The sequence below is a fragment of the Girardinichthys multiradiatus genome, chromosome 18, assembly GCF_021462225.1.
Source record: "Girardinichthys multiradiatus isolate DD_20200921_A chromosome 18, DD_fGirMul_XY1, whole genome shotgun sequence".
In the NCBI taxonomy this organism is placed as follows: Eukaryota; Metazoa; Chordata; class Actinopteri; order Cyprinodontiformes; family Goodeidae; genus Girardinichthys; species Girardinichthys multiradiatus.
Window position 1 is genome coordinate 3,716,627 of NC_061810.1, and position 23,477 is coordinate 3,740,103.

Here is a 23,477-nt window from a genome sequence, read left to right on the forward strand (position 1 = left end):
AGGGATGAAAAAGTACATACCGGTACGGAAAAAACAAGTGGAGTCGAGTAGGACCCAATCAACTCAGTGGAAAAGGGGCATTAGTTCATGCAGTTAGAGAAATTTACATCCAAGACATCTCCAAGATTCTGTTCTCAGGCCCTATACTTTTTATTATCTACCACCCTACCTCCACCTCTCCCCCGAACTCACCTCCACCTCTCCCCCGAACTCACCTCCCTGTGCAATTGAATACTGTTTTTGTTCTACCTTTTTCAAACTCAACAGTCATAAAACAGAGGTTCTCCTTAGCTGCTCCACCTTTACACAAGCCAAAAATTTCACTATCCTCATCAACATCTCATCAGTCTCCCCCTTCCTTCAAGTTAAGAGCCTAGATGTCACCCTCAATGGCGCTCTAGCATTCAAATCCCACATCAATGTCTCTCCGTCTGCCTACTTCCATTTTCACAACATCAACTGACTGCGTCCTACCCTCACTCCTGAGTGCACCGCTGAGTTCACTTCCTGGTCACTTCCAGTGAGGTGGAGAACGAAGGCTTTCAGATGTGTGTCAGATTTGACAGTGTGCAGCACAGAGGTTTCTCAGGGCTTCTCACTTCATTTGTCACCTCCAGAAGATCTCAGATGACATGGTCATTGTGGGATCTGTTTCTGAGGGGAAGGATCTGGAGTACAGCGAGCCTGGTGCCATGGAACCATTTGCACATCAACAAGACTAAAGAGACTTCTGCAGAAAGGCCTTACCGGTAAACATCCAGGACTTGGACATTGAGACTGTATTGGAGTATAGGTTCCTGGATTTTCACCTCAAAAATAAACTGGACTGGTCCATACACACCAATGCATGTATAAAAGAAGGCCAGATTTGCCTGCACATTTTGCGTAGTCTCTGGTCCTTTATTGTATATAGGGCTCTGCTCAGAACATTCTACAACACTGTGGTAGCCTCAAGATGCCAGCGGTGCTGGCAAACTGCACCTACCAAAGATGGTGGCTGTGTGTGGCCTAACAAACGTTCTCTCCACCGTTTGTTTGTGTGTCTCACCTTAATACTTAGATAGAACATGCTGCAGCCGGTCCCTCTCCATGAGGACGTCTGTGGAAACACTCCCTTTATGCCGCCTCCTTCAGTCGCCCTAGCTGATGATCTGGAGCCACCATAGTCCTGGACGTATAATGGCCATGTCTGCAGCCGGTCCCTCTCCATGAGGACGTCTGTGGAAACACTCCCTTTATGCCGCCTCCTTCAGTCGCCCTAGCTGATGATCTGGAGCCACCATAGTCCTGGACGTATAATGGCCATGTCACCTGGACCCCAATATCACCCATTGATTTCATCACTGGATCAACAACTGTCCCGCCGCTGGCACAGCTAGAAATTACTTGACCACACACCGCTGACAGCTGTGACGTCACCACCCAGTCGGATAGGTGTGCTGAAAAGCATGGACTATTGCAAATAAATCGTTCTCCTTAAATGAGCTCCTCTCCAGGGAGAAAGCTGGCTGTGCTGCTGTGGGGGGGGGGGGCTCTGTCCCCCAGGCAGAGGTCTTGCTGCTGTGTACCAGGACACTTACAGGGCAGAGTGATGAGCACTGAGCACTTTTCCTCCTTTGAATCACAAATTATCAAATTTGGCTCCAATAACTAGTTTTATTGTATTTTGGTCTATTGTGTCTCCTGCTGTCCAGGCTGCCCCTATGCTCTGCAATGAAGACACTGCAATGATTTTCTACACGTTTTCATCAAAAAGATCAGGGACATAAATAAACAAAATTTAATAACCTTCTTGCTGTAGTCTAGCTCATGTTGACCTGCCCCCCACCCCCACCCGGTGTTCATTTAAACTTGTACCACTAGAGAATATCTCAGCTTTGATGACCAAAATGAAGGTCCCCAACTAAAATAGCAGCAGGTACACTACCTCCATAATCCAAACATTTTAGAGTCCGAAAACATTTTAAATCAACTGACAAAAATATTTCTTTCATTTTTAACAATTAATTAACAATAGTTTTTTAGCTACTGATCAATTATTTATATGTCCATGAAATCATCTGGTGAACAGAAAGTGCAGTTCAATTTAAGTACCAATATTAAACGTACTTTGAATGGCACAGTTGAGCTGGGTCTGTATATCTTGGTATAATAATTCTGCTCTCCTTGTTGTGCTTGTGGCAGGTATGGCAATTTGCTTAAACTTTTCCTTAAGTTGTTGTCCTTCTTTTGCATAAAGGTATTTTCTGCCAAAGCTTCCATGCACTCTTTGATCATTTCCCAGTCAGGGAAAGGCTTTTGTGTTTCCCTAAAATTTTCTCTACTCGCGGTTAACACTCATATGCTCACTGTTGTGCTAAAGGAGACTGCGTTATCAGCTGTGTAGCTCGCTACAACCCACATATGACAGGACTAACTCCTACCACCTACCTGAGCCAGAGTCACCAATAAATTTTGAGGACCATAGGTCCTTGACAAACTGCCCATCAAAAATAAAGCAATGGTCGAGTGATAATTGTCTACAGTTAAACCTAAATAAAACTGAGACCCTCGTAGGGGTTAAGAGGCTATAGTCCTCCATGCAGCCGTCCCGGGTTCGAGTCCTGGAACTGGTGACCTTTGCCGAATGTCTACCCTTCTCTCTGCCCTTTCTCCTGTCTGCCTACTGTCAAAAAATAAAGGCCTCTAGTGCCAAAAAAATATCTTAACAAAAAACTGAAACCCTCATTACTGCTCCAGATAGTGCTGTCCCTGACATCAAACAGCACCCAGGCAGCCTTCCCTTGGCATCGAAACCCAGCCTACTAAATGTAGGAGTCATTTGTTTTTTTGTTTTTTTTAGATTTGTTTAGTTGCAAGTGACCTTTATTTTTCAAATTTTTACCAAAAGTGATCTGACAGGAACTGGGGTGGAGAGAGGGGAAAGAGATGAACTTTGTGACTGCTGTCTGAGAAATATAAATAAAATTTACTTATTTACCTACTTACTTACTATGCTGTGGTCTGCTGGGGAAGCGGCACAGAGCGGGACAGGAGTAGACTGGACAAGCTAGTCAGGAAGGCTAGTTCAGTTGTGGCATGTCCCCTGGACTCTACAGTGGAGGTGGGGGAGAGATTGATTTTGTCCAAGCTGTCATCCATCATGAACAACACCTCTAACCCCCTTGTTACGACCCGGGTCAAAGGCTGTAACAAAATAAAAGGGGGTCACGACACTAAGAGTTTAAAGCCCTTGCACAGAACTTTATTTAAAACAAAGAATAAACAATCTGTGTTGTTGTGCATTGTGTTTGCAAAAAGGAGTCATCGTGGCAGCAGCATGGATACAGCCTTTATTTTTTGTTTTAGCATTTATTGTTTTGTTGCTGTGCATGCACTGCTTATGCTATTTGTTTTTGTAAATTTTCCTTAAATTGTTTTCTTAAATTTACACTGTTAACTCTGTCATGCTGCTGTGACAATTCAGTTATGCCCTTGGGAGATAAATGAAGTTGCAACAATCTCGTCTGGATTACAGCAACTCCCTCCTGTTTGGTCTTCCCCTCAAATATATCCATAAACTCCCAACTGGTTCAGAATGCTTCTGCCAGGATCATCGCCAGAACACCATCATCACATCACATCACTACTGTTTTTCAGCAGCTCCACTGGCTCCCATTCAAGTATTACTTTGACTTTGAAATACTGCTCCTCACATTTAAGGCCATCCGCCACCTCGCTACCTTATATTTCACTGACCTCCTTCACATTCACGGACCCAGCTGGACTCTCGGATCCTTATCAGCCATCAGCCTCACTGTTTCTTCAGCCTGCATGTCCACCATGGGGTACAGAGCCTTCAGCTGCCCTGCCACCTAACTATGGAACTCCCTCCCACCTGACATCCGCAACATTGACTCGTAGGGCATTTTTAAATCCCGCCTCAAGACCCATCTTTTTAAACTGACCATTTGTGACCAATGTCTTGAACTGTTTTAACTTTCTTGAAGTCTTTTATTTCTTTGAACCCTCCTATTTTAATGTACATTTTTGTTTTTATGTTCTGATTTCTAGTTCTATGATTCAAGTATTTGCTTTTGTGCGATGAGCTTGAGCATCTTGGAAGGTGCTTGCAAATAAAATTTATTATTATTATTATTATTAATACTAACCCAGTAGGGATGTAATAAATGCATAGATCACGTGATTACATTTAAAAAAAATATAGCAATGATTTTACTTTTGTATAAACCCTTAGGGATTCACCGATATAAAAATTTGGGTCAAAATTGATATCCAATATTAATATTACTGTTATGGCTGATAACCGATATTTACTGATATTATATATATTTTCCTAGCATTTTGGCACTGTAAAAAACTACCATACTGCTGACGATGGTTCTCAGGTTTAGTTAAACACCCCACAATCCTAGGCTGAATCATTATCGCTTTAATATTTTTACTGGGACTGGATCAGCAGCAAGGTGCGGCAGCTCGGTAAAGCCCTTCTTTCCAAAAAACACAAAAGTTCAACATCGACTTCGTGCACTGAATGTTGGCAGTCATCAGCACGCAAATATCTGGTAGCTGGCTGGCTGCTATGGAGGAATACGCTACACCGATGTCACATGCCATGCTGTTGGAAACGTGGAGCCAGTACGTTTTATTTAATGATGTTTTGAATCAAGGATAAGCGATTGTCCTGTGCTGACACGTGATACATCAAAACTGGGAAGTGCATTTTGTTTCAGCATTTTTCTCTTACTTTGTGGAGACATACAGGTCCTTCTCAAAATATTAGCATATTGTGATAAAGTTCATTATTTTCCATAATGTAATGATGAAAATTTAACATTCATATATTTTAGATTCATTGCACACTAACTGAAATATTTCAGGTCTTTTATTGTCTTAATACGGATGATTTTGGCATACAGCTCATGAAAACCCAAAATTCCTATCTCACAAAATTAGCATATTTCATCCGACCAATAAAAGAAAAGTATTTTTAATACAAAAAACGTCAACCTTCAAATAATCATGTACAGTTATGCACTCAATACTTGGTCGGGAATCCTTTGGCAGAAATGACTGCTTCAATGCGGCGTGGCATGGAGGCAATCAGCCTGTGGCACTGCTGAGGTCTTATGGAGGCCCAGGATGCTTCAATAGCGGCCTTTAGCTCATCCAGAGTGTTGGGTCTTGAGTCTCTCAACGTTCTCTTCACAATATCCCACAGATTCTCTATGGGGTTCAGGTCAGGAGAGTTGGCAGGCCAATTGAGCACAGTGATACCATGGTCAGTAAACCATTTACTAGTGGTTTTGGCACTGTGAGCGGGTGCCAGGTCGTGCTGAAAAATGAAATCTTCATCTCCATAAAGCTTTTCAGCAGATGGAAGCATGAAGTGCTCCAAAATCTCCTGATAGCTAGCTGCATTGACCCTGCCCTTGATAAAACACAGTGGACCAACACCAGCAGCTGACACGGTACCCCAGACCATCACTGACTGTGGGTACTTGACACTGGACTTCTGGCATTTTGGCATTTCCTTCTCCCCAGTCTTCCTCCAGACTCTGGCACCTTGATTTCCGAATGACATGCAGAATTTGCTTTCATCCGAAAAAAGTACTTTGGACCACTGAGCAACAGTCCAGTGCTGCTTCTCTGTAGCCCAGGTCTGGCGCTTGTGCCGCTGTTTCTGGTTCAAAAGTGGCTTGACCTGGGGAATGCAGCACCTGTAGCCCATTTCCTGCACACGCCTGTGCACTGTGGCTCTGGATGTTTCTACTCCAAACTCAGTCCACTGCTTCCGCAGGTCCCCCAAGGTCTGGAATCGGCCCTTCTCCACAATCTTCCTCAGGGTCCGGTCACCTCTTCTCGTTGTGCAGCGATTTCTGCCACACTTTTTCCTTCCCACAGACTTCCCACTGATGTGCCTTGATACCTCACTCTGGGAACAGCCTATTTGTTCAGAAATTTCTTTCTGTGTCTTACCCTCTTGCTTGAGGGTGTCAATAGTGGCCTTCTGGACAGCAGTCAGGTCGGCAGTCTTACCCATGATTGGGGTTTTGAGTGATGAACCAGGCTGGGAGTTTTAAAGGTCTCAGGAATCTTTTGCAGGTGTTTAGAGTTAACTCGTTGATTCAGATGATTAGGTTCAAAGCTCATTTAGAGACCCTTTTAATGATATGCTAATTTTGTGAGATAGGAATTTTGGGTTTTCATGAGCTGTATGCCAAAATCATCCGTATTAAGACAATAAAAGACCTGAAATATTTCAGTTAGTGTGCAATGACTCTAAAATATATGAATGTTAAATTTTCATCATGACATTATGGAAAATAATGAACTTTTTCACAATATGCTAATATTTTGAGAAGGACCTGTACAAGTAAACCCCGGACCCGGGTGGGGGGTGACAAAATCTAATGAAAGTAATAAAACTAATATAAAAAAAGTGATATAAAAAACAATGTATTAGAATGTGTAGGAGCTAAAATTACACTCTCGTGAAATGCCATTTGATATCATTGCCATCTATCGCTCCCCAAATGCCACAAATACATTTCATTCAGTTATTTAAAATGCTTAAAATGTTTGAAGGAATAGAGGTCTTACTTACAGGCGATTGTAACGTAAATTGGCTTGATAAAATGCGCAAGAAAAATCTCTAAGAAATAATGTAATCACTACAAATGAGCCAAATAATTAAACCAACAAGAATAACAAAAACAACTAAAACACTTATAGACCTAGTCTTTACAAACAAAAAGGAAAGAATGGAGAAAACATATAATTTAGCAACAGGATTATCTGACCATAACTTTACATTAATTGCAAGAAAGTTAAATAAAACCAGATTTAGAGACCAAAATCAACCAAAAAAGAACCAAAAAATATCATTTATCTCAAAGAAGGATTTATCTCGATTGGAAAATGATATAAACCAAATTACCTGGAATAAAATAACAGCAAATCAATTGTGTGAACAAGCCTGCAATGATCTCACATCAGTTTTAAGAAATATTTTAATAAAGTATACAAAAAGACAAAAAAAATAAAACTTAAAAAAAAACAGAATTTACCATGGTTTAATGCTGAACTCTGGTAATTAATGAAGAAAAGAGATCTCTCACTAAAAAAGTTTATCAAGACCAGATTTACAACTGATTATTTGATATATCGAAGTTGGAAAAATAAGGTCATAACACTGATTTGAAAAACAAAGGCTAACTTTTTCCTTAACTTAAAGATACAAAAGGAAATTCAATTCAATTGAGTTTTATTTATATAGCGCCAATTCCCAACACATCTTGTCTCAAGGCTCTTCACAAAGGGTTTGGAATAGTGTGGGGTTGTTGGAGAGATTAGAATAAACTACTGTGTGTTAGAGTTTGGCCATTTTAGAATGAGCTATGTGTAGGGGTACTAAGTAAAACAATAAACTGATAAAGTTTGTCCATGTAGAGCCCACTGGTGGCCATTGTTATACTAAAAACCACAAGGATTGGGGGTACCTCTCACTGTCAGACTGATTATAACCATTGGAAAAGAGAAGGGGTCGCACAGGTAGCAGAAATGGAGGGTGTGTTTGCACCTCAACCATTGCTGAGCCGGTTTAGGCTAAACCTGACTCCCCCTTACTCCATCCAACAGGGAGGGAGGAAGGCACAGGTAAAAATAATTGGAGAGTGTTGTTACCTGTTGCATTGTGTAAAAGGTGGGTATCTTTAAAATAGGCTAAGTCAATTCATCAATTGAATTATACAGATTTCAAGTCAGGTACATACATTCCAATTAATCTTAATTTTAGAACAGTGCAGTCAGATTCAGTTATTTATTCAAATTGGTTAAAAGGTTTTTCTAAGGAAGTCAGTAACTTGCAGCAGTCTTTCCTAGATGAGCATGTAGCGACAGTGGACAGTCACTGGCGTTGACTTTGCAGCAATCCCTCTGTTACGACCCACCTCAGCCAAGGAAAAAGGGAAGTAACATTACACCAGGTGTTGGTTTTTGTAAATTAAAAGCAGTTAATTGCTTTTTCAGTTTTGGGGTTTTTGTCTTTTTCTTGACAAAAACTAACAAAAGGAGGGTACTAAAACAAGTAGAAGCCGTTAGATGAGGTTAAGCACAAATTCTAGTAAAAATAATACTAAAAATAATCCCACAACAAACGGGGACAAGAACAAAATTGACTAAACTTAAATTTCCTAAAGCGGGCTTAACCAAAGACTGAAATTAAAGACTTTCAGTCCCTACTTACAATTAAACAAATAACCCCCTACGAAAACTTCTGCCTTCAGAGGTTCTCCAAAAACAATACACTTGACAGGTCTTCAACAAACTCCTAGTAACAAGTTAGAAAATTCTAGCATCTGAGCTAACAACCTGGCAAACAAACAACACAACGTCCATGGTTCAAGATACCCAACAAAGAGGCGAGCTGCTCAGACTGAATCACAGCCCCCCTTAGTGGCAGGTGTGGAGAGTTTATATACACTGGTCTCTTCTGTGATTGGAGGAGCTGAAAATGAACAGTCCAACACGAGTTCCTGGGGATGTCCAGCAGGAGGAGTGCAGAGCGCCCATGAAGATCCAAGTGCAACAGGAGCTGGGAAGAAGAGAGCAACCAGGTGATTCCAGCAGGAGGAGTCTCATGCAGCGGAACTGACAGCAACGGAATTTACAAACGGTAAACAACATAGAACAAGTAGGCACATTCAAGAGAGAAAAAAAAATCCAAATATGTGTACTAAAATCAAACCAAATAAAATAAATAATAATCTTCAGTTCAACTCATCATTCCAGCCATCTACTTCAATATCATTATTCTCTAGGAAATTACAGAAAACCTTCCAGATCTTCCAAAACCTGTCATGCTTATTCTTCACAGTGTAGCTTATACTTTCCAAAGCCAAATAAAAAGACATCCCTTTTAACCATTGCGATGTACTACAAGGTGTATCCCTTTTCCATGAACGGGCTATACATCTTTTGGCTTCCAAAAAACAAATATTGAGTAGGGATCTTTCATTTTTGGAGGTCACAAAGTTATCTGGGAAAATGTTCAATAAATATAACTTAGGTTTGAGAGGTACTTCTTTTCCAATGATCCGACTGGCCAGGTTCAATACTTTTTCCCAAAAAGAGAGAGTCAGAGAACATTCCCACATGCAATGGAATAATGAACCTTTTTGTTGCTTACATTTAATGCACGTATCTGGGATATTTGGGTTAAACAGGTGTAGCTTACTTGGAGTTATATACTGTCTGCTTATCCATTTGTATTGTAGTAATTTAGAGTTTGTATTCACACTTTGAGTTTGAGCTGTTAAACAAGCTCTGGCCCATTCTCCCTATGTTATATTTTCTTGTACATCGGCTCTCCAGGATTCTAAAATGATTTGTGATGACTCTTTGGATTTACTTACAAACAAGTTATAAAGAAAGGACACCTGCCCCTTGGAGTCTGAAAATCTCAACAAAAAATCTTCAAGAGCAGACAGTCGTGGAAGTATCAACCTATTACTTTGCCTACCCAATACGAAACTTCTCAGTTGGAGATATTTAAAGAAATGTTTTGAGGGTATTCCATATGTGGCCTTAAGTTCTTCGAAAGACATGAAAGTACGATCGTCTTTAAAGAGGTCAGCTATTTTAGCCACCCCTCGAGATGCCCATATTTTAAACCCGCCGTCTGCTCTACCAGGCTGAAACTCGTCATTACCAAAGATAGGAGAAAACCGTGATGGCTTACAAGTCTCTCCCAAATATTCCAAAGCACTGTGCCAGATCATTACTGTATTTTTGAGGAAAGGGTTCTTGGTCTGTTTGGCTAATTTGTTTTTGTTGGCTGAATATATATACAAATTCAAAGGAATATTAATTGAGTGAGATTCTATTTGAACCCAAGCTGGGGGATGGCCCTCCACAAAATAAAACATTCCTGCTCTGATTTGAGCTGCCCAGTAATACCACATAAAATTAGGTAGCTGTAATCCACCTCTATCAAATGGAAGATGCAGCAATGTGAGCCTAAGCCTAGGACGCCTGTTGTTCCAAATGAAGGAGGAGAAGAGTCCTTCAAGTGACCGGAAGAAAGAAAGTGGGGGAGCAAGTGGAATTGATTGGAAAAAAATACAAATACTTAGGTAAAATTGACATTTTCAAAACATTGATGCGCCCGATCATAGACATAGGTAATTTTGTCCACCTGTTTATGATCTCTGTAACTATCTGTTAAGGGATCGTTGTTCATTGGGACAATTTTGTCAATGATAGGAGTAATCAACACACCCAAGTACACAAAGCCCTTCAATGAAACCTGAAAAGGAGTATGAATTGGGGGGTTGAGTCTCTCATTTTCATTCATAAATAGTAGTACTGATTTGGTATTATTTATTTTGTAACCTGCAAAGATCCCTAAAGTATTCATGAAAGAAAGTAAAATAGTTAGTCTGTTTCAAGTTAGAACAAAACAAAATTACATCATCTGCATATAGGGCTATGCGATGTTCAATATCTCCTATCCTTATTCCATTCAGATTGGTGCTTTTTCAAATCGCCATAGCAAGTGGCTCGATAACAAGGGTAAATAACAGAGGCGAAAGGGGGCAACCCTGTCTTGTCCCCCAGTGCAGTTCAAAAGGTGATGAAAATAACCCATTTGTTAGAACTACAGCCTGTGGAGCAGCATATAGAAGTTGAATCATTCTAAGAAATTTTCCCCCTATACCAAACTTTTGCAGTCTCAAATAAATACAGCCACTCCACCCTGTCAAAGGCCTTCTCGGCATCCAAAGACAGAATGGCAGTGTCCATACAGCCAGATGCATTAAACACTATATTAAGTACTCTACGGATATTGTGAAAGCCCTGTCTTCCCTGCACGAAGCCATTCTGATCAGAATGAACTATTTCTGGCAAACTGAGATCAAGCCGTCTAGCCAATACTTTACAAAGGATTTTGAGATCATTATTAAGCAGTGAAATTGGCCTGTAAGATCCACAGAAAGTAGGTGTCTTCCCTGGTTTCAACAATAAAGTAATTACTACTGTATTAAGAGAAGGAGGAAGGGATCCGCTATCTAAAGATTCACAATACATCCCTAACAGAGGTGGTATTAGTTTAGTTTTAAAAGTTTTATATATCTCGATGGGAATCCTGTCCGGTCCAGGGTTTTTTTTCCCCCCTTCATGCTATTTATAGCCGCAGACAATTCTTCGGCCTCTAGGTCAAGCTCAAGAGCCGCCTGAGAGTCTTTCTTTAGGGGGGCAAAGTCTAATGAATCAAGAAATTCCTTTTGTTTTTGAAAAGCTAAAGTCGTATAATCCAAACGGTATAAAGTTTCATAGAAGCTTGAGAAAGTCTTATTAATTTCTGTAGGTTCACTAGATAACAATCCTTCATCTGTTTGTATTGTATATATTGCTCTTTCAGTTTCCACCTGTTTAATACGCCATGCCAAGAGTTTATTAGCCTTCTCACCCTGTTTGTAATAGGACTGCTTTAGTTTCATAATATTTTTTGTTGCCTTATTTGTAGATAAAACATTGTATTTAGCTCTTAGCTCATTAAGTTCCACAAATAAATGTTGAGAAGGATTTGCAAAGTAGTTCGTTTCAGTATCCTTTCATTTTTCCAATTGTTCCATCTCCAACCTAGACTGTTTATATTTAAAACTTGTAAAGCTTATCATCTGGCCCCTCGAAAAGGCCTTAAAAACCTCCCACCGTATAGCGGCTGATGTCGGATTTGTAATCAGCTCAGCGAGATGTTTTTCAGCGGCAGAAGTGCAGCCATGCAGTGGAAAATATGAGCCAATTATTATAAACGAGGAAAACTCGGTGAATAAAACCATTTACAGATTATGGAAAATGACTCCAGATCAGGACTACATGTTTTCCCCAGCACCTTTATGTCTCTGCACCAACCTTCGTTTGTATAAAAGCAGATTCTGCCTCCTTGCTTCTTCCCCGATGGCTCCGCTCTGCGATCCGCTCTGAGCAGCTGGAAGTCCGGCAACAGCAATGCGCGGTTCGGGATGTTTTCGCTCAGCCATGTCTCGGTGAAGCAGAGAATCGCTGATCTGCGGAGGTCCGTGTTTTTACCAGTGAGGAGAAGCAGCTCGTCCATCTTGTTGTTTAGAGAGCGGACATTTGCCAGGTGGATTGAAGGCAGTGTTTTGCAGAGTTTTACCAGTGCACCAGCACGGTTTCCCCCTTCGGCGCTTTCGGCGCAGTATCCCATCAAGTGCCGCAGCTCTGCTTGCCAGAAGCTCAGTGAACCTCGGATCGATGAAAGATGTTGAAAAAATCTCAAGAGAGGACTCTCTGATGTTGAAAAGTTCCCTTCTACTGAGTGAGACCACAGTATTGTGGCCCGAGACCGCAGTACTGTGGCTCGAAAAACATATAAACACACAAAATACACAAACAAAGAGAGAGTGAAGGTCCGAGCCGGCCATCGTCAGCGCCATCTTGCTTTCTAATAACGATTTAATTACAGCTACAGTAAAGGTTTAATTACAGCTACCTTGAAAGCCTGCGGTACATATCCATTTACGAAGGATAGATTAATTATATCTAAAATCAGAGGGAACACTTCCTTAAATCATTTGCTTGGGATTGGGTCTAACATACAAGTTGAAGGTTTAGATGAAGTTAATATTTCTGATAACTCAGGAAGCTCCACAGGATCAAAACAGTCCAAACACAGATCAGGTTTTACAGTTACTTCCAATGCTGTTTCGTTTGCTGAGGATGAAGTAATCATCTTCGGGAGTATGCCAATGATTTTGTTTTTAATAGAATCAGTTTTATTTAAAAAGATTGCCATAAAGTCATGACTGCTGAGAGCTAAGGGAACGGATAGCTCAACAGAGCCAGGACTACTTTTAGTAACTTATGTTCAGTAAGCCACATTTAATTGTTTTATTTTTCATTTCAGTCTGAGTTGTTTATTTTTATGAGATTTTCATGATTTCCTCCTTTTAGGTTATTTTTTTAATCTATTTAATTTTGGTAATGCGCGACACACTGTCTTAATAGGGTAATAGGTGGGTAGCAGTACAGACGCTGCAGAGAGGAGTGTTAAACTACGACCCTGCTTCCTGGTCTTCTGAACCCTGGGTTGTCAGAGTTTTAAACAACTAATAAATTCGGCCAGATTCCTAGAAAGAAGGGCTGCTCCATCCAAAGTGGGGTGGATAACGTCTCTCCGGATAAGACCCAAAATGTTCGCCAGTTATCAATTTAGCCCACATTGTTTTCTGGACACCACCTAGACAGCCAGCAGTTGAGTGACAGCATGCGGCTAAACATGTCACTGGTCAGATCCGGGAGGGGACCAGAGAAAATTACAGTCTGACATTGTTTTGGCAAATTTACACACCGAAGCAACACTAACTTTGGTGACCTCCGATTGGCGTAACCGGGTGTTATTACCGCCAGCGTGAATAACAATCTTACTGTATTTACGCTTATCCTTAGCCAGCAGTTTCAGGTAGGATTTGATGTTGCCCATTCTGGCCCCTGGCAGACATTTGACTCTGGTCGCTGGTGTCTCTAGTGCCACGTTTCTGACAACAAAACTGCCAGTTATCAGAGTCGGCTTCTCAGCAGGTGTGTCGCTGAGTGGGGAAAATCTGTTAGAAACACAGACAGGTGGTGACCTGTGGGCTGGAATCTAGGACTATGCTTTCTACGTACCATCACGCAGCCGGCCTGAGGCCCCAGCCGCGCGGGCTCTGTTGGAGGACTGCTACGGGGAGCTACTGGCTAAGGGGCCTCGGCTATTTGCTGGTTTTTCAACAGCGCGGAGCTGGGCCTCCAATTCTGACACCCTCGCCTCCAAAGCTACAAAAATGCTACATTTATTATACGTACCATTATGATTAAAGGAGACAGAGGAGTAACTGAACATCTGACACAGAGAGCAGGAGAGAGGAGGAGACTCGGAGAGAGAAACAGCAGAATGGGTAACTATGGTGGAGCTAATGCTAAGCTACAACCCCTTAACACTATGATAAAAACCGTGTAAGACACGGAGGGTTTTCAAACGTTAAATGCAGCAACATAAAATGTGTTTTAATGTTCTTATGTATTAGAATAAGTCAGAGATATCACAGTAGAGAGAAATCAGATAGAGAGAGCCTTCACACACCAAACATTCCACAGAGTGCAACAGTGAAAACAGGAAGTGACAAATACGCCTTACCACGCCTTTCATCCCATAGCAAATTGTTACGGAAAAATATTGATAAATTCCTTGGAAAAGAGAAAAACACCAGCTATGACATACGCCTCAAAATAAATTACAACATTTAAAATTATACTGAGACCGTAGCAATATATTCTAATGAATATTTTATTCATTCTTTTGAGAGGCAGGCCCAGTTGTTCCCAACACCTTGCTTTTCCCACTCATTAGTCTGTGATGCATCAACCTTTAGTCTGACACCTGTTAACGATGAAAAGGTGAAAAAGATTATTGGGCAACTTCATAATAGCAAAGCCAAAGACCTGTGTGGGTTGGATAGTTTATTTCTAAAAACCCATAAAGAAAGTCTGATCCCAGTTCTGACAAAAATAATAAATTAGTCCATCAGAGATTGTATATTTCCTGATGTATTAAAAACTGGAATTGTTATACTTGTATATAAGTCCAGAGATAAATGAGAGGTTAATAACTATCGGCCCATTTCCATCCTCCCTACCATCTCCAAAGTCTACAAAAAGGTTGTGGCAAAGCAAGTAATCCAACATCTTGAAACCAGAGCTTATTTAAATCCTTTGCAATTTGTTTTTAGGAAAACATATTCAACAGAGACTGCTTGCTTCTCCTTCCTTGAAGAAATTAAATCAAACCTAGGCCAAGGAGGGGTAGTACGACCTTTCTTCTTCGACTCTAAAAAGGCTTTCGATACTGTTTCTCAAAGTATTTTATTTAGCAAACTATCGAATTATGGTCTGTCTAATCAGACAATAAACTGGATAACATCATACCTGAGTGGGAGAAAACAGTGTGTTCGAATAAATCACACACTGTCCACCCTTTAAAAATGCCATCATGGAAGTTCCACAGGGCCCTTGTTTTTTAGTTTATACATCAACGACTTCCCCTTGGTATGTGATATCAACATCATGTATGCGAACGATACTGTCCTGTTCACTCATGGAAAAAATATAAGTGAAGTGGCTGAAAGATTAACAGGTGAACTGAAAAAAAGTTTCTGCCTGGCTACAAAGTTGTTGTCTCACCCTACATGTACAAAAGACCGTTGCAATGTACTTTACTAACAGACAAAAATCTTTATATTATCCAGACATTTATATAAATGTTAACCAAATGTTAACAGCTTCACTTATTTTGGTGTCACTCTGGACCAAACCCTGACTTTTAAAAATCATGTAAAAAATTATGCAACTCTTTAAAATTTACTCTGGCAAATTTTAGGTTAATTCAAGGATCTCTTACCACTGAGGCATCACATTTGTATTTAAATTCCATGATTGTTTTTCCCGTATTCTGTATTGTGTGACTAGCCTTTTGAATCAACCTTCAAAAGCGCAATAAAAATTCACAACAAGAAATGTAGACAGTATCACCACTGTCATATTCTTTCCAAATACAATAATTTTTAATTTTAACAACCTTTTTATGCATGTAAACATTTGCTTACTTTTTAAATTTCTTCATGGTATTACTGCTCCTCCTCTAAGGTTTGTCACACTGAGATGAGAAAAAAAAACAACTGGAGTAATAACAAGGGCAACCTCTAGAGGAGAGTGCAGCATTCCAAATGTAAGACCTCTTTTGCCAAATCTGTCTTCTCTGTTGTTGCCTAGAGTCAGTGGAATACCTTAACAAATGAGAATATAACATGCACAAGTATCTCAATATTTGCACAATTGACAAAGAAATGGCTTTTATCAAAACAGGTTTGCACTCAGTGATGAATGTGTGTGAATGAAAGTGTAATTGGTTTATCTGGAAAGTATGTGTGTGAGTCCATAAGTGTACGTATGTATGAACAAATAGGTGTGTATATTGTATAGGTGCAAGTGTGTGATAGAGAAATGGTGAATCCCTAGAAGTCTTTAATAATTGCCGTATTTGAGGAGTGACGTATGTTATAATTAGTTTATGTCCTCATTGGTTCTTCTCTTATATACATTTACATGGAAAACAGTTTTGATTTTACATCAACCTGTCAAGGGACTACAGGTGGAAATTTGTATCTTTTGCTACAACCTGGCACCATGCATATTTCCTGTTTCTAGGTCAATGTATTCTTGTGCACTGTCCTGGAACAAATACAAATCATCATCATCAATATGCACAAATAGTACATAAAGATTGCATCAAATCAGTGACTTGCAGGATTTACTCCTACTGGATGTGCATTTAGGGACAATGTGACATCCCTAAAAAGCCTCAGTTTAAAAAAGGATAGCTGCACAACTGAAATAATCTGTTTTTCAAAGGTAAAATTTCAGTCAAATATAACCCCACATTATTGAGATGCAATGTAACAAAAAGCCGTAGGCTATCTAGATCTGAACGAGAAACACTGCATTATCACTTGATCCAAACAAAATTACTTCAGTCTTGTTGGCGTATAAATTTAAATTGCTACAGTATGTTTCTTGGAGAAAACTGGGACATTGTGGAAAAGTTCGACTTTGGCCCAGAGTTCAGCATAAATGTCATTAGTAATGTTATTCATGTACTTATTCATGCGCGATTTCTAGGAGCTACTGCCTGCTTATAAAACATGTTGAGTGGCTGGCCTTTTCCATTTGGCACTACTAGATCTTCCTTAAGGCAGGCAGATCTGAACATGTGATATATGTCTTATGACAGTATTTACTTACTGCTATTTCTGGAACATTAACCTGTATTTTGAGGGGGTATTGTTATCAGATATTAGTTTATGGTAGATCTACCATTTTGTTCTAAAACATTTTCATCACACACCCATAAAAAATGCACAGATAAGCTTGTATTATGTTCCTTTTGCATCTGATCTTTCTATTTTTCCTCATTACAGAAAGGTTTCTGACCAAAAGAAACAGAACAGCAAAAGGATGAGCTTTCTGCTCAGGTAAGTGAAAAAGAGTAATATAGTTTTAAAAGGTATTGATACGTACACTTACCGGCCACTTTATTAGGTACACCTGTCCAACTGCTCGTTAACACAAATTTCTTATCAGCCAATCACATGGCAGCAACTCAATACATTTAGGCATGTAGACAGGGTCAAGAAGATCTGCTACAGTTCAAACCGAGCATCAGAATAGGGAAGAAAGGTGATTTAAGTGACTTTGAACATGGCATGGTTTTTCAGAAACTGCTGATCTACTGGGATTTTCACGCACTACCATCTCTAGGGTTTACAGAGAATGGTCAGAAAAAGAGAAAATATCCAGTGAGTGGCAGTTTTGTGGGCGCAAATGCCTTGTTGATGCTAGAGGTCAGAGGAAAATGATCAGACTGGGTCGAGCTGATGGATAGGGAACAGAAACTCAAATAACCACCAAGGCATGTAGAAGAGCATCTCTGAATGCACAACACGTCGAACCTTGAGGCGGGGGGCTACAGCAGCAGAAGACCACACTGGGTGCCACTCCTGTCAGCTAAGAACAGGAAACTGAGGCTACAGTTCGCACAGGCTCACCAAAATTGGACAATAGAAGATTGGAAAAACATTGCCTGGTCTGATGAGTCTTGATTTCTGCTGCGACTTTCAGATGGTAGGGTCAGAATTTATTGTAACTTAGCTGATACAAAATGGTTTGAGCATTATTCAAAGATAAGTTTATGGTAATTTAACAATTGCCGAGCGATTTGTGGCATTACTGTGCTGGCTAGCCTTAGAGGAGAACGTCACAGTTGAAATATTTTAGACCTATCACAGTTCTGACGCTGGACGGAGTGCGCACCGTCTGCGCTCTAAAATATGGCATGCCAAAAGGATCAAAAATCGTTCGTATACAGTACAGACCAAACGTTTGGACACACTTTCTCATTCTAAGAGTTTTCTTTATTTTCATGACTATGAATATTGTTGCTTCACACTGAAGGCATCAAAACTATGAATTAACACATGTGGAATTATATACTGAACAAAAACGTGTGAAACAACTGAAAATATGTCTTATATTCTAGGTTCTACAAAGTAGCCACCTTTTGCTTGGATTACTGCTATGCACACTTGGCATTTTGTTGATGAGCTTCAAGAGATAGTCACCTGAAATGGTTTTGACTTCACAGGTGTGCCCTGTCAGGTTTAATAAGTGGGATTTATAAGTGGCCTTATAAATGGGGTTGGGACCATCAGTTGTGTTGTGCAGGAGGTGGATACAGTACACAGCTGATAGTCCTACTGAATAGACTGTTACAATTTGTATTATGGCAAGAAAAAAAGCAGCTAAGTAAAGAAAAACGAGTGGCCATCATTACTTTAAGAAATGAAGGTCAGTCAGTCCGAACAATTGGGAAAACTTTGAAAGTGTCCCCAAGTGCAGTCGCAAAAACCATCAAGCGCTACAAAGAAACTGGCTCACATGAGGACCGCCCCAGGAAAGGAAGACCAAGAGTCACTTCTGCTGCGGACATAAGTTCATCCGAGTCACCAGCCTCAGAAATTGTAGGTTAAAAGCAGCTCAGATTAGAGAACAGGTCAATGCCACACAGAGTTCTAGCACTAGACACATCTATAGAACTGTTAAGAGGAGACTCTGTGAATCAGGCCTTCATGGTAAAATAGCTGCTAGGAAACCACTGCTGAGGACAGACAACAAGCAGAAGAGACTTGTTTGGACTAAAGAACACAAGGAATGGACATTAGACCAGGACATTAGACCAGTGGAAATCTGTGCTTTGGTCTGATGAGTCCAAGTTTGAGATCTTTGGTTCCAACCACCGTGTCTTTGTGCGGCGCAGAAGAGGTGAACGGATGGGCTCTACATGCCTGTTTCCCACCGTGAAACATGGAGGAGGAGGTGTGGGGGTGCTTTGCAGGTGACACTGTTGGGGATTTATTCAAAATTGAAGGCATACTGAACCAGCATGGCTACCACAGCATCTTGCAGCGGCATGCTATTCCATCCGGTTTGCGCTTAGTTGGACCATCATTTATTTTTCAACAGGACAATGACCCCAAACACATCTCCAGGCTGTGTAAGGGCTATTTGATCAAGGAGAGTGATGGGGTGCTGCGCCAGATGATCTGGCCTCCACAGTCACCGGACCTGAACCCAATCAAGATGGTTTGGGGTGAGCTGGACTGAGCTGGACCGCAGAGTGAACGCAAAAGGACCAACAAGTGCTAAGCATCTCTGGGAACTCCTTCAAGACTGTTGGAAAACCATTTCAGGTGACTACCTCTTGAAGCTCATCAACAGAATGCCAAGAGTGTGTGGAGCAGTAATCAAAGCAAAAGGTGGCTACTTTGAAGAACCTAGAATATAAGACATATTTTCAGTTGTTTCACACTTTTTTGTTCAGTATATAATTCCACATGTGTTAATTCATAGTTTTGATGCCTTCAGGGTGAAGCTACAATATTCATAGTCATGAAAATAAAGAAAAGTCTTTGAATGAGAAGGTGTGTCCAAACTTTTGGTCTTTACTGTATTTACGCATGCATCCGCAAACCCATTATTTTCAATGGCTTGCGCTGCGCAAGGGCGGTTTTCCGCTACGCCGAGCAAAGCTCCCGTTCACGCCGCGGTCAAAGCTCCCATGCAAGTGCCATCTAGGTGGAAGAGAAAAGTATTAGAGCAACAACTCGGATTTAAAATTGCATGTCGATCTTCATTTGTTTCAGACAGTTATTGTGTTTTTTCTCTGCTTTTTACTTTAAAGACATTAAAATTAATATTGAGATGATTACAGAAGCAACCACTGACACTGAGTGCTGCAAAGTATATGAAATCCATCAGAAAAAACATCAGACCTATTTTCAGCACAGTTGATCTGTTATGAATTAGTGGGGTCTGCAGTTCTACTTGTCTTTTTGGGTGGCTGGAGTTTAAATTATTTGGATAAGAAGTGTGTGGGTAGGGCCCTGCTTAATTTGAGAAAACGGCATTTTAGACGGCGTAAAAAGAGTAACAAAGCGGCAAACAAAACAGCATTTTGTCAGGACACTGAACACTGTCAGACGTATAAAAACAGCATTCAGTGACCAGAAAAATGCAGTTTTTTTTGGTGTTCTGTGGGTGCTCTTAAAACATTTTTATAGGATTTTTGCCATATTTTACGGCGTCCTTACATAAAACAGCTTTTTTTGCGTGACCTTTCAACCAGACGCGTGGTAAAAGTGGCGTTTGTGGCACGATTGGCTTCCCATAGAGAGAGCAGAGGAAACATATTCTAGCCGAACATAAATGGTGCACAAATGTAAATGTCATAGATAAACACTGTTCTCTGTTATATATTGATACATTCTAGCTCTTTCAATATGCCAAAATAATTAACAGTTGCCATGGTTACTGCTGTGTTTACCACTGGTAGCAAGCAGCTACGGGCCTTCAGCTAACCATCATTATCAAACAGGTGAGTGCACATCGTGATGGACATTTTTTATAACCGCATGAGACTTCAGCCAAACAAATCTAAAGACTGTCCTCCCAACATTTAGTCAGAATGTTTTCACAGCACTACTTAGAATTTTCTCACATTACATTTTTAAAATGTACTTAATCTTCTTTGAGTGTAATATGCTGAATTAGTTTGTTTGACTTATTGTTATAATTAATATTGCTTTGATGCTGATGCAGCCATTGAACAGAATGGACTACCGTGTAGAGTACGTTCTGATAAGGAAGGGGAAAACGTAAAGGTGGCAGAATTTATGATCATAAACAGAGGAGCTGGAAGGAACTCTCACATTACAGGCAGAAGGTTTCACAATCAGCAATAAATACAATTCCTATTGTACAAGTTTTTAAGTCTTTAAGATATACATAACGTGTTAACATCATAAATGTAATCTTTATCACAGAATAGAGAGGATGTGGAGAGATGTTTACAAGCATGCCTTAGACCTCTTCTATCAGGTTTTCACTTTGGAAAATCAGGAAACACTTGACAGATAGTGAAGTCCACCTTTATGCTCTACAGCGCATCTTTTTCCCACAAATCAATCAAAATCTCGACTCTTTTAAAGATTGTTGGAACTCCCATAGTCTTAGAACTGAAAGGAATCAGTTGCTGTTGCAACTCTGTACTAGATACCAAGCAAGGCACCATGGTGGATCCTGCTGAGGTTAAAGAGTCTTTAAACCATTTTTCACTTGTCTCAGCATTTTCTAGTAAAAATTTTGATTTTTAGCTTAAGCAGTGGTGTTTAATCAACGTTAACATGACAAAAACATGATAATTATGTTTACCTTTAATGTAGGTTCATGAAATCTGAGACTGACTGGAGTGGGCCTCACACTCATCATGGAGCAACAGTGTAGATATTATGTTCCAGATATTATTAGCTGCCCTGTCGGCTCTCAGATAAAGAAGTTGCCAGTTTGCCTGTTCCAAGAATATCTTTAGCTGATCCAAAGTAGACCTTTTGTTTAGATTGAAGGTCAAAAAGTACACCTGAAAGTACATTTGCTTTTTTTTGAAAATAAGAGAATGTGTTTAAGTCTGTTCATTAAATGACGCCTGAAGAACTAAGCAATTTTGTTAACTAGGGCTTTTTAATAAACAACATTGTCCAACTGACATTATGTCTCCAAGGGCTGAAATGTGTTTAAAAAAAATTAAAACAAATTTACACAACTGAACTTTAAATTGGCATGGCCTCCTGGACATAAGACCAAATGCATCTGCCACTGAATACTTAAACAAATCCAAAGTGTGAATTGTGTATGGCAGATGTAAGTGCTTCCTTAATTTCATCATAGATTTTATACAAGCTGGGAGCTTCAGTCTCTCAAAGCACGTTGCTGAAGTAGGAAAAATCCCCCCACCTTGAGTTCTAAAGGAAGCACCTCCCAGCCATCCCAGAATCTCAGCAGTTGAGCCAGAGTATCTGATGAAGCTAAACTGTGACAGAATGAAAAATGTTATATCCAGTTTTTATTTCAATATCAACTTTATAGTGTAGAGTCATTTATTAACGATGCATTATTCAATTTGAACCCTCCACACCTGTTTCAATGAATGTTCTGGGAAAACTTGTGATGCGGCACATTGACTTAGCATCACAGTCCTCGTCATCATCAGTGTCCATAACTGGCCATGTGACTTTGTCAAGAAGCATCTAAAAGAACAAATTTCTGTGTACGTTTTTTACGAGATTGCAAACTTGGTTATTAAGAAAAAAAAGTTATCACCTCTATCCGACTGCACTGTTCAATTGTTAGTATTAATTGGAATGTATGTACCTGACTGTTGTGAAGTGCCTTGAGACAACATGTGTTGTGAATTGGCGCTATATAAATAAAACTGAATTGAATTGAATATTTGTATCAAAAGAATTCACCCTTTTGGTTGGATTATGCTTTTATCGTCATAAATCGATCATGGTCGTTATAAATTGGCCTTTTTTCCCTCAAATAAACCTCTTCAATGTCAAGGTCAAATCAAATGTCTACAGAGCATGCAGGCACTTAGGTTTCATTAAATATTTTTATTCAAATGGTATTACTCAATTTAAATTTAATATAACATTGACACAAAGTTTTTTCATATTTCTTTGTAAACAAAACCAATTTACATGAACCATGATTGTTTTTACAGCAATGAAAACTAAACCAAGAGACTGAATAATTTCCACCACACTCTAGATGCACAATCAAAAATTAAGATGATTACTTTATGAAATGTGCAAACATCTTAAAATGACCTAATTACATGTGGTGTAAACAGAATTTCTGACAACTTGGGAAAAAGAAGAGGGGCAACATCAGACATTGATGTCAGGAGGGGGCACACCGTTGCATCTTTCAGTCTCTTCCTCAGCTGTTATTTGTCGCATGGTTCTTCCAATGACCTGAAAAACAGATCCGAAAAATATAGAAGCCTAAAAACCTCCTTAGTTTAGATTCTGCCAAATTTGAACACTAAAGGGAAAATATTAAAACATAATCTGGTGTACATCTACTGACACTGCAGTGCACCTAAAACACTTTATTTAACAGTGTGTGTGACATTAAGAGGGATGGCTCTTAATTCATTTTTCCCATAGGAGCTGAAGAAAAGAAATGTACTCCTATTGCCTTCAGGTCATCTTTAGACCTGGCAAATACAATTACAATAAGTAATTTTAGTCAGAACAGACCTAAAAGAACGCAAACCAGCACACAAGTACTGCTCATAAAACTACAACTTTCTTGTGCATTACCATAAGACAAAGGCAGAATTGAAGCAGAAATTAATCTCCAGTTAAGGATGTTGCTGCCAACTAGTGTGATGAAATGTCATCACACTAGCTTTAAAAAAAACCCCAAAAAAACAAGCTGAGCATGATACATTTATA

The 23,477-nt window shown here is 39.9% G+C and overlaps 1 protein-coding gene across 7 annotated transcripts in view; it reads left to right on the forward strand.

The window, feature by feature from the left end:
- Positions 1 to 23,477, forward strand: part of nlrx1 (NLR family member X1) — a 145,900-nt gene that overhangs the window by 12,223 nt on the left and 110,200 nt on the right. For 6 of the 7 annotated variants that reach the window (XM_047390769.1, XM_047390768.1, XM_047390772.1 and 3 more), the window contains one exon: positions 17,040 to 17,093. In XM_047390769.1, coding sequence (XP_047246725.1) covers positions 17,077 to 17,093 — 17 coding nt within the window. In that variant the 5' untranslated portion in view covers positions 17,040 to 17,076. Of the gene's footprint in view, positions 1 to 8,506; positions 8,678 to 17,039; positions 17,094 to 23,477 lie in introns of all 7 variants that reach the window. The other variant, XM_047390771.1, reaches the window with a different exon arrangement.